Source organism: Hydra vulgaris, chromosome 03, assembly GCF_038396675.1.
Source record: "Hydra vulgaris chromosome 03, alternate assembly HydraT2T_AEP".
Taxonomy (NCBI): domain Eukaryota; kingdom Metazoa; phylum Cnidaria; class Hydrozoa; order Anthoathecata; family Hydridae; genus Hydra; species Hydra vulgaris.
In genome coordinates, this window is record NC_088922.1 from 61,281,299 (window position 1) to 61,294,120 (window position 12,822).

A 12,822-nucleotide genomic window follows, 5' to 3' on the forward strand; every position below is an offset into this window, starting at 1 on the left:
TATATATATTCAAATAAAAATATAACTTCTTTCACTCTCATGTAGTTTAAGGCCAGTCTCCGTAAATTTCGGGTTCGTTTCGTTTATCTGAGGGTGACGTAAAATTGTGCCGTTCAGATTCCGCGGGATTTTTCTAAACAATTATAATAAAGCGATAACTGATCAAGTCCGACGAGAAAGTTTTCTATGCAATCTTTAATTATTCGAATATATATCATGAGTTCATAACATGTTATGAATTAGTATATAATATAATGAATTTACAACAAACCACATTATTTGTTATTCAAATCTTGAATACTTATTATTTGCAATAGATTTTTTAAATTGGATGTAAATTGTGTTAGTGTATTTTCAAAAACAGTGCTCAATGTTCATAGTATATATATATATATATATATATAATATATAGATATATATATTATATATATATATATATATATATATATATATATATATATATATATATATATATATATATATATATATATATATATATATATATATATATAATAATAATAATATATATATATATATATTAATATATTTATAATATCAACTGTATAAATCTGTGAATAACAAAAATTACGTTCTGTAATTTTAGGTTTAATTTAAACAATTTATTTAGAGTCAAGTATAGCATACTAAAATAAGTTCTTCAACATTCCCTACATCCGTTTATTTGATCAAGAGGCAGACAGACTTTTTTTGCAATACATGCTTCCCAATAAGTTCTTAAATGTAACTTTATTGATTGTAAATTGTTTTTATCAAAATTTATTAAATCTGGACCTATATCCATAATATCAAGATCACTTTCTCCATCATGAAAAATAATGTTGTTGTTTTCTAAATGCCACCAAACTCCTTCACCACATAGCATAAAATCACTTATTCGCTCAAGGTGGAATTGCAATTCTTTTTCATAAATAGAAAATTTTGTATGTTCTGATGGATCTAAATAATTAAATAAATTCATGTTATTGTGAACAATTACTTTATTGCAAACATATATATATATATATATATATATATATATATATATATATATATATATATATATATATATATATATATATATATATATGTGTGTGTGTATATATATATATATATATATATATATATATATATATATATATATATATGTATATATATTTATTAGTAATGATTATAGTTGAACACATTTTATTGTTACCTGTTGCTTTACTAAACTTTGTTATTTTAGAAAATGAGCATAGTTTAGATTTATTAAAATTGATATCTTCTAAAAACTTTTGTTCAGCTTGGATTCGAATGATACTGTTATCGCGTATTGATTCCAGTTTTCTTGAAGAAGTGCTCAAACTAATTTGCTTGATTTTGCTGAACACCTGCTCTTCATTTTCAGTATGCAGCGAACTAGGTGAAAAAATGCGTGCAACTTCTGGTAAATGTGTTGTGATTGAATGATAATATATACCATACAGTTTATTCTTTGTGATTTTATTAGGACTATTTCTTATCACTAAGCGACAAAGAAGGATGTGTTGAAATGCCAAGTTATATAATCGAAGGATTGCCTTTGGTGACCTGCTTTGTGATGGTAAATATGCAGATTTGACTAGTTCCATAATATTCTACAAAAATATTTTTACATTTGGTGTGCAGATCTCTTTCAAGGAATCATATACAACAATTGTAGATAATCTATAATCAGCCCCTTGCACATTATCCTTTTCACCAAAGCATAATTTAAGGCAATCTTCGAATAATTTTTTTTCTGAAAAATTTAGTATTTCAGGAAGAACATCCCAAATGTTTTTTATATGACCTTTAAAGTCATGAAGTGGCTCTATAGGACTGACCTCATAGTTATCTAGATTTGAGAGAACAAGTGCATTTAACTAATTGCCAAAGCACAAAGCGGGAGCTCTGGAAACACCAGCAAGGTTTTGCTTTAGAAGTTGTTCTGATTGTTTTTTGGTTCTTTTCACTCCAATGTTTTTATTCAGTTTGTGTACAGATATTTTCAAATCAAGGTTGGAAATGCTAAGTTTTTGAAAAGGAGCTATTGCTTTTGCTGTTCTTCCTGCAGGACCAATAACAACCTTAAATTTAAAGTTAGTGATATAAAAAATATTTAAATATTTTGTAATAAGTAGTGTATTTATAAATATTTAAGACATAATTATGCTGTGTCTTAAAATTATAGTGGAATGTAATTTCAGATTTAAAAATAGTTTAAATTTATGAAGTAGTTTCTTTCAGTTTTCGTTAGCTATTTAGTCTTTATATTTCCAATAAATATAATTTCATATCTATTCTGTCAGAGGTAAGATCTGTTTATTTAATTTAAGATAAAATTAACTTAAATTTAAGTTAAAATTTGTTTAATACACAAAACTTGACATGTAACTTAATTAAAAGCAATGTTACTTTACTTTTTTCCTTCTCTCTTCTAATGATAAGATATTGTGCGAATAAACAATTGGAATATCTGTAAATTGGCTAACATTACAGCCGCATAAACATGGATAATGGCCACCATGAAGATTTCTGGCTTCAAATTGTATTTCTGGATGATCACCTAAATGATAAAATTTTATTCAGCAGTTCATATCTTAATTTACTAAATTTAATTTAGTAAATTAAGATATGGTCATATCTTAAGTTACTTTAGTAAATTAAAATATGACCTTTATGAAACTTAAGTAAAGTACACCTCGAAAGATGGTATCATTCTCTCCAAAAGATTGCTATTTCAAATTATTGCTTTTTCAAATGCTTTTTTTTTATCTATTAAAAGTTCTTTATTTTCGTGGAAAGTATAAAAATGTATTAAATTTGAAAGTAAAAAAATTATTAAATTTAAATTGATTTTCATGTTCCAATTTCATTCAAAGTCTTGACTTGCCCTGCTTTTAGTTAACTAAAAAGTAAACAATCACAACATATTTTAAAATTATTAACTTACCGTGAAAAAATCGTAAGACGTCGTGAACTACTTTGCCTTCAATATTTAGGGAAATGTGCAAATCTTTAATGTCTTCTAATCTAGTTTCTATATAAGATAATTTCCCTGCAATTGTGTCATTTATGCATCCAAATATGTATAAATGAGGCGTTTCCACTAATTCTTGAATGTTATAACAGTTACCAGTTAGTGAAAACATTTCTCTGTCATTATAGTAAAGTTTCTCATCATAAATTGATTTAACAGTTAGTAATAAATGACCCGAGTTTAAAATCAAAGCATGATCTGACCAGATTATCAAATTTCTTCTATATATGCTTGTTGGATTTTCTCGAATGATTTTTTGTGATATATGATCTTCGAAAATCCTTTTGCGTATATCATACAATGAAATTTTTCTGCCTGAAATAGAAGATGAGGACGTTTCTTATTTTCCAATCTTATTAATAGCAATTGTTGGGTATTTTTTCTGTTCAACCAATGTTCCTAAAATATACTTTCCAGAAGTGATATTTTGATTTAAATCCTCTTTAATCTTCTTAAATGATCGTGGGATTGGTACAGAGATTCCACTATATACATAAAAAGATTGTTTCTTGATAAAAATCTATAATTTATAAAATTCTTGTCGTGACAAGTCAAATGAAACTGTGTTTGTTATTTTCAAAGTTTAACCTTTTTACTAATGTAGGCAATTACTTAACTACTCTAAGGTACTTTACAGGATATAGCATGTAGGAATTTTTTATTCCAGATCTACTAAACGATGAGAGGGAGTTAATAAAAGGGTGTATTGGTATAAACCAAATTCTCCTTCTCAACAAATCGAGATTTACTAGATTTTTTTAAAGGTCGACAATTTTTATAGTCTGTTTGGACTGAAAGTTTTTACTTTTATCAGTGACCGATATATATTTTCTAATTTTTAAGTTTGATTTTTACTGTTTATTTATTTAGTTTAGAGATATAGTTTAGAGATATAGTTTAGAAATATAGTTTTTTTTATTGATAAAAAGTAAAAATTAATAAACGAGGGGGGGGGGGGGGAGGATTTTTTAATAAGCTTAAGGTGGGAAAATTTTCCAAAAATAATTAAACGCCACCCTCATATTAAGCGCCTTAGAGTAAAAACAATACCTAAAACCCTTCCTTTAGTCCAGCACTTTAGTAGAGTATGAGTTTTGTCTACAATCTGTGTCATAAAAACTTTTAAATTTTTTAAAGATTTAGATTTAAAAAATTAACTACACTCTACAAATAAACAAAATATGAATTTTAAAAGTCTATTCAAGTACATTCTTGTTAAGGGAACTATTTCTTACATTTTATTGCGATGATAAAAATTGAGCGCATAATTAAATTTATCTATTAAGTTTACCTGATATTTATTTTATATGTTTACCTGACAGCTTATTGAGTTTTCTTCTCGTTTAAATTTTATTAAGTTTAGTACTGCTAAAGGTGTTTATATCAACATTATTTTGTTCCAAGAACTCACGAACAACCATGTTACCGTTTGATCCCTGAATTTTGTATTTCCTTGCCAGTGCGGAGAGATTAATCTAAATTAATGATTGTTTTTAATTTTGCATTTCTTTGCTAGTGCTGAGAGATTAATCTAAACTAATTATTATTTTTATTTTTATGTATTTTATTTTATTTTGTATGCAGAAACTTTTGGTAATTTGTTTATTCCATTATATTGATCTACGTTATTTATTTAAATTACAAAAATTAATAAGGTTCCTATACTTCAGAGCCTTTCTTCATTTCCTGTACTTCATTTAACATATTGACTTTGTTAAAATCAATGTTGTCCGGATTCGGAGAATGTCTTTTTCTCTTTTTGCCAATAGCATTGCCTTAATAGTTATTTAAATAAATTGAAATTAGACAAATTTAGATATAGAAAATTAAAAAAATAAAGTATAGGTATAAGAAAATCTTATTTAGATCATTCCAATGATAACCACACAATAATTATGTATAATTAAATACTAAAAAAGGTAGTTTCTCATATCTTTCAATTGCACTTACTATTAACTGACATTGTTCGTTTAACTGCATCTTGTTTAGATTCAAAGTGAAGGCTTGTGCGAATTTTTAAATAGGCTGACTTTGATTGACGAACACCAAACAAAGTATTAATGTCTTTGCTATTCTTTTCCCAATGACTTTCAACATTCGCTTTCAACTTCCGGTGGGACTTTCGTTATTGATTTTTTTTATCTGCAGAAGATAACTTTTCAGTCAAATTAGTTGAGGGCAACTTTGACAAAACCTTTAGAAACGGTGTGTCATAAAAAGAATCCCAAGACTTGTTGATGTTCGCCAAGACCAATTGGCATGTTTCTCTCATGTAAGGAAGCAAATTTTTAGTAAAAGGAATATCAATGCTTGAAATCTTGGTAGATAAATTGTTTTTCACTTCTGCGTTAGTTGTGAAAATATTGGTATTATCGCTAAGCGGTGGTTGTGACTTTTTTGGCCGATGGTTTTCAATCTAAATCTTTTTCTTTTTTTCAATATTTTCATTCTTGTTAAATAAACCATTTTCTTTTTCTTCATTTTATCCACAGTTTTATTTATCTTTACTATACAAATTAAACATGCTATCAATCAAATTTTAATGTTTTGTATTTAAGCAGGATTCATCCTCCTATAGTTAAATAAATTACATTTCTATATAATTATAAAACATACTTGTAAATAATTTTTTTTTAGTTATATAGTAAGCATTGTAAAATAGTAATTGATTTCTTTGACCAGAAAGTTCCATCAACTACATTAAAAAATAAAAAAATTATGAAAAGTACTCAAAAGAGACTATGCTGTCAAAATATATTTGGCAACTAAAAGAAAAAAATATTAACTTTAAATTAAACTGGTCTATTCTAAAAACTATTCCAAAAACTGCGCCTACCTATAATACCATTTCCAAAAAATGTATACTTTGTTTACAAGAAAAGTTTGAAATTATTACTTATTTAGATATAGAAAATTTACTAAATAAAAAAAACTGAACTAATTTCTAAATGCAGACATGAAAATAAGTACCTTTTAAAAATTATAAAAACAAATGACTAAACTTATTAACCAAATTTATTTGATTCTATTATTAATCAATAATTTAAAATAATATATATATATATATATATAAATATATATATATATATATATATATATATATATATATATATATATATATATATATATATTAATTCTATTATTAACCAAATACCAATTAAAAATAATAAATTTATATATATAAATATATATATATATATAAATATATATATATATATATATATATATTATATATATATATATATATATATATATATATATATATATATATATGTATGTATGTATGTATATATTAATTCTATTATTAACCAAATACCAATTAAAAATAATAAATTTATATATATAAATATATATATATAAATATATATATATTTATATATATATATATATATATATTTATATATATATATATATATATATATATATATATATATGTATGTATGTATGTATATATATTAATTTTATTATTAACCAAATACCAATTTAAAATAATAAATTTATATATATATATATATATATATATATATATATATAAATATATATATATATTAATTTTATTATTAACCAAATACTAAATAATAATTAATTAAAAATAATAAATTTATATATATATATATATATATATATATATATTATATATAGATATATATATATATATATATATATATATAATATATATATAGATATATATATATATATATATATATATATATAGATATATATAGATATATATATATACATATATATACATATATATATATATATATATATATATATATATGTATATATATATATATATATATATATATATATATATATATATATATATATATATATATATATATATATATATAAATTAGTAAAAAACACCTATCTAACTTTTATCTTCTACTTTAAGTTTCACCATTGCTGGATCATCAGGAAGAGTTCATCAGGAACTCTTCCTGATGATCCAGCAATGGTGAAACTTAAAGTAGAAGATAAAAGTTAGATAAGTGTTTTTTACTAATTTATTATTGCTCTGTTCTTTAAGAACATTGAACACTCTATTTGTAAAATACACTAACATAATTTACATATATATATATATATATATATATATATATATATATATATATATATATATATACATATATATATATATATATATATATATATATATATATATATATATATATATATATATATATATATGTATGTATGTATGTATGTATGTATATAATGACCACACGCTCCATTTTGTTTATTACGAATAACTTCCACCGACAAAAACTATAATGTTTATGTGGATCAAAAAGCCTTTCAAAACATAATCGCTAAGTATTACCGAATTCTCGACACTTGAGTGTTCGTCGTTGAAAGAAATAATCAAACGTCGGATTTTCTACCCTACCTTCTGAATCAAAGTATGAAAAAACAATATAATTAAATATCGATGTCATTTAGGTTGTATATAACTAGAAAAGTTGTGCTTAACAATTTAAACCCTTATTTTTCGAAACATTCATCTTTTAATTTAAAGACAATATGCATCATCCTCCATATTTTCGTCAATATCCATATTTCGTATTCGTCAATGTCCATATTACGTCAATCATCATCCATATTTTCGTCAATAATAATTTTTTCAACTTAGCCCAACTTTTTCTAAGTATTATTCAGCTCAGTCAACAAATTTTCAAAAACATTTTTTTAAAAAAAGAAATTATAGAAGGTAGGACAAACCACCATAAAAATTTGGACTGGCCTTAAATCACCTGAGCTGCTAGAAATTTTATTTAGACAATTTTTGATATAAACAATATTTGTGCAATTAATTTATTTTTAAATGTTGCTAATTATGCTTTTGTATCAATTTTATTTATGTTTTTATAGAATAAGTTTTTAAGTATTTGTTCCAGGAAATAATTCGGTTGCAGGCCTGAATTTATAGTTAAGTAATTCAAAATTTACTTAAGATAAATAATAACATAATAAAAATTATAACATATTTTGTTTAACTATTTTGATTTACAGCATTATATCTTGTAAAAAAGAGGTTAAACATAAAGATTTATGGAGGGCTGCATTAATGCGCAGGGATAAGACTGTGTTTCACTTACCAAAGTATGATTTTAACATTTATGTTTTTTTTTCTTTTTTTTATCAACCCTTTAATTTTCAGTTTGTATTTTACTGTAACTATCTTAAATATCATTTCTAGAGTGATTGGTGATAATTGGAAGCTGTTGAATAACTTTCTATTAAACAATTTTCACCAGCTTTGGGTTTATGCAATAAAAACATCTTTTCAAAGCATGCACGATTCTAATGATATTACCTATGAAGCTCTGATTAAAGTAATATGTTTTGTTTTTTTGTGTGTCTTTAGTTGGTAAAAAATTAAAGATTTTGCAAAAAAATTATTAGGTGCTTATTTAACACTTTTTTTCTCAAAATTGTTATCCTTAATAAATTTTTTTTTATAGTAAAGCGCAAAGTTTTTATAAACTGATTTTAAATTCTCTAAAATAAGATTTTTTGCTATTTAAAAACAGGGTGGGATAAATTAGATCATTAAAATTTGAATTAATTATGAAACTCAGAAAAGATATCTAGCATTCAAATGCAATAATCAAGTGAGATTGTAACATCTTTGTTATTAAGATTTTATAAATAAACTACTTAAATAATTAATTTATAAATTTTATAAAATAATTATAATAAAGTGATTGTTATTTTTCTTCTAAATTTATGCAAAAAGAAGTTCACCCTGGACCACTTTAAAATAAAAAATATATTTAAGCAAATCATTTCCAACATAATCTAGTTTGGTGAAAATGGCTCTGAATATAAAAGAAAATAAAGGAAGTGGTTGGATTGCCAGAAAAATAGAAGAATAAATAATTGTGTTGCCAAAAAAAATAAAAAACATTAGGTGTCTCAAAATCATGTTTGATCACCATAATGAAGTTTCTCTAAGACAGACATTTGGAAATTTGAATTTAGCACACTTCTAATTAAATAACATTTAAAATAAAGGACAAACATTAGTTGCTATAAAATAAAATAAATAACAATGTGAAATGATAATCCGCAAAAAAGAATTTGATAAAGGTGGGATCACCTGTATCAGAATCTGCAAGAAAAACTTTTGGTTATTCATGATAAGTCTCATTTCATATTGGCTCAATAATTGGAAATTATATTTTTTACTCAAGCAACGTTGAACAAACTTCTTCTTGGGTAAAATATAGGAAAACTTCAAAATTGAACTAAAAGTGCTTGTCTGGTTGCACATTTTTGGTAAAGGGGTATCAAAACTTTGTCCTCAGCAGTCTTGCAGTTACTCAAAATTTATACTTCAAGCGTTGCATTAAGAAATAACAATTACTTTTTATTAAAAAATATCATAATGATAACCTATATTCATTTTGGCCTGACGCAGTTTTATTGCATTATGCAAAAACAGAGTTTTTGGATTACAAAAGAAAACTGTTTTTTTGCATAATATCACTTTTATTTTAAAAAAAAATTCTTTATTTATGTGGCTGGAGTGAATAACTCAGAATATCACCAAAATGAAGATTTTTTGGAAGATTCTAAAAGGAATAAGTTATGTAAAGGACTAGCAAGCAAAAAAGCCAAAACAACTTTTTATTAGGATAAAAAGCTGCAAAAAGGTCAACAAGAATCTCACAAAAGACCTTGCCAAGTCAACTCATCCTCAAATTGAGAAAATCAGAAATAATAGATGGATAGAAGAACCTGCCAAGTCAACTCATCCTCAAATTGAGAATATCAGAAATAATAGATGGATAGAAGAAACTTAAAATTAAAAACTAATAAAGGAGTAATCACTCTATATAAAAAATTTCTGTTTAATTTGTAACCTAAAAATAAGGGAGTAATAGCAATTCATAATTTTAACAGGTTTTTAACAACCCATTAATTGCTTACATATAGCAAATCATAATGCTTAACATTATTTTACAACCTTTATGTGTTGAGCAACTTTTTTCTTCACAAAATAGTTTAAGTCATCAAGACTCTGAATGAATGAACCAAAGTTATAGGTTTGAGGGGGCATATAATTTTTTCTTGGCCACGGGCGAGTAAGGAACAAGTTAAGTTTGTCTATAAAACATATTTATGGCTCTAACAAATTCATGTTTTACTAAAATATTTAGTTGCCATGCCATGACATTACAAACTTGTAAGAATCAAGTAAATTGGTTTAGAGATGTGGTCAAATAGATCAACTAGCTCCACGCCATTTTATTTTGATGAATAAAACTGTTAAGCAGCAAAACAAATTTCAATAGTAATTTAGTATTATGATCATTTTAAAATACTCTCACAAGTATTTATTTTACTAAAATATATCTATTTTGTTTTTCATTATTGAAATATTTAATTTTGAATTGATTTTCATGTCATTTTTAAGACCAGAAAATCAGCTGATAAGTTATTAGCAACACTGAGAGATCACCTTCAAGCAGCAATTTTACATGATCAAAGAGAAAATGTAAGAATTCTTGATTTGAATATTTAGTGTTCAATATTATTGCATAATCATAGTAATGTAACTAGTTTTAAATCTAACTAGTTTTAATCTTTTTTTTTAATGCTATTTTTAAAATGAAATTATGGAAGAGTTAAAACGTTTAATTTACATTTACTGTAACTTCCTGTTTACAAAAAAAGTAAAAAATAAAATTTATTTACAATAATTCTTAACTTTATGTAAAATTTTAAATCAAAATTTAAATTCTTGTAAAATTGTTTAAAATTAAAAAGGTCGGAATAAAGTTAAATATATGAGAAAAATTTTTCTTTTAATTTAAAAGATTGTCTGTCCAATCAGAAACCTCAGTTGATGTAAATTGTGTTTAAAATGTGTGTACATTTACTATGCCCAACCATACAAATATATACATGTATAATTTTTAAAGTTAATTGTCCATCTTTTCATGGTTTGGACGGATATGTGTGTGTGTGTATATATATATATATATATATATATATATATATATATATATATATATATATATATATATATATATATATATATATATATATATACATATACATACATGTATATATATATTATTATTATTATTATTATTATTATTATTATTGTTATTATTTTATAAGCATCAATAAAAACAAATTTCTCTCAATACTAAATTTATTTTTTAAAAGAAATTTTTGCTGGATTGTTGTGACCAGCGTCTTTAGCCTAAAAATTTTTTTTTTTTGTTTATATCTTATTTTTAAAATGGCAGTTCTATTTTATGTATACTTTTAAGCTGAAGATGCTGGTCACAACAATCCAGCAAAAAGTTCTTTAAAAAAATAACTTTAGTATTGAGAGAAATTCGTTTTTATTGATGCTTATAAAATAATAATAATAATAATAAAAATAATATATATATATTTATTTTATATAATAATAATAGTAATAATAATAATTTATATTATATATAAATATTTTTTGATGTTTATAAAATAATAATTTACATACTTTCATACATGATGTCTAAATTCAACAAAAGAATATATATATATACATATACCAAAGATGTATATATATATATATGTATATATATATATATCATCAATAATGTATATATACAAATAAATACATATACATATATATATATATATATATATATATATATATATATATATATATATATTTATATATATATATATATATATATATATATATATATATATATATATATATATATATATATATATATATATATATATATATATATATATATATATATATATATATAGTCTTCTCTGTTTGATATTTAATGCCAGTGCACAAAAAAGCACTGGCCATAGGGTCATTTTTAGGTTGCGCGATTTAAAAAATTAATCTTTTTCTGCTATTTAAATTAAAATAAAAAAACACCTGCAAAATAATTGTATTACTTAACTTCTAGGTAATAGGCATAAAAATAAAAATTAAAAAGCAGTTAATATAAATATTAAACAAGGCAATTAAAATAAAAATGGAAAAACAAATGTTTTTTTTTAATTTTAAATAGAATAATTTAAAAAATCAGGCAAAGCGAATGTTTTATTTAATTTTAGATAAAATGATGAAGGAAAAAAACATAGCAAAAAAATAAAAAATGTTTCTAATACTAAACAAACTAGTTAAAATAAAAATGTAAAAACTAACGTTTTATTTAAGTTCTTAATGAAGTAACTAAAAAAACCCGGCAAAAGGAACATAAAATTTAAATGTAGATAAAGTAATTAAAATAAAAGCCACAATTAAATGTTTTATTTAAGTTCTAAATATAATAATTCAAAAATATTTATATTTTTACGACTTTATAAAAGTATTTTATGAACAAAAAAGATTAGTTGCAATTTAAAAAAATGCTTTTATTTTTTTGGCAAGCGCAAAATGACTTGAGCGCAAAAGCCCTGGCTCAACCGAGAAGACTATATATATATATATATATATATATATATATATATATATATATATATATATATATATATATATATATATATATATATATACATACATATATTTCTCCTTTATATGTATATATATGTATATATAGTATATAAATATATATATATATATATATATATATATATATATATATATTTAATATATATATATATATATACTACCATCCATAATTATTTGAATGGTCATATTGTTCGATTTAGAATATAAAATTTTTATTTACTATTGGGAGCAAAACTAAAAACAAAATCTACATGAATTATATGTTATCTTTCTATTTACTAGGTTTACCAAAAAA

At 23.0% G+C, this 12,822-nt stretch overlaps 1 protein-coding gene across 3 annotated transcripts in view; it reads left to right on the forward strand.

The window, feature by feature from the left end:
* Window positions 1–12,822, forward strand: part of LOC101239448 (uncharacterized) — a 57,110-nt gene that overhangs the window by 10,659 nt on the left and 33,629 nt on the right. For all 3 annotated transcript variants that reach the window (XM_065793913.1, XM_065793914.1, XM_065793915.1), the window contains 3 exons: window positions 8,057–8,146; window positions 8,244–8,379; window positions 10,467–10,547. In XM_065793913.1, the coding sequence (XP_065649985.1) occupies window positions 8,057–8,146; window positions 8,244–8,379; window positions 10,467–10,547 (307 nt within the window). The remainder of the gene's footprint in view (window positions 1–8,056; window positions 8,147–8,243; window positions 8,380–10,466; window positions 10,548–12,822) is intronic.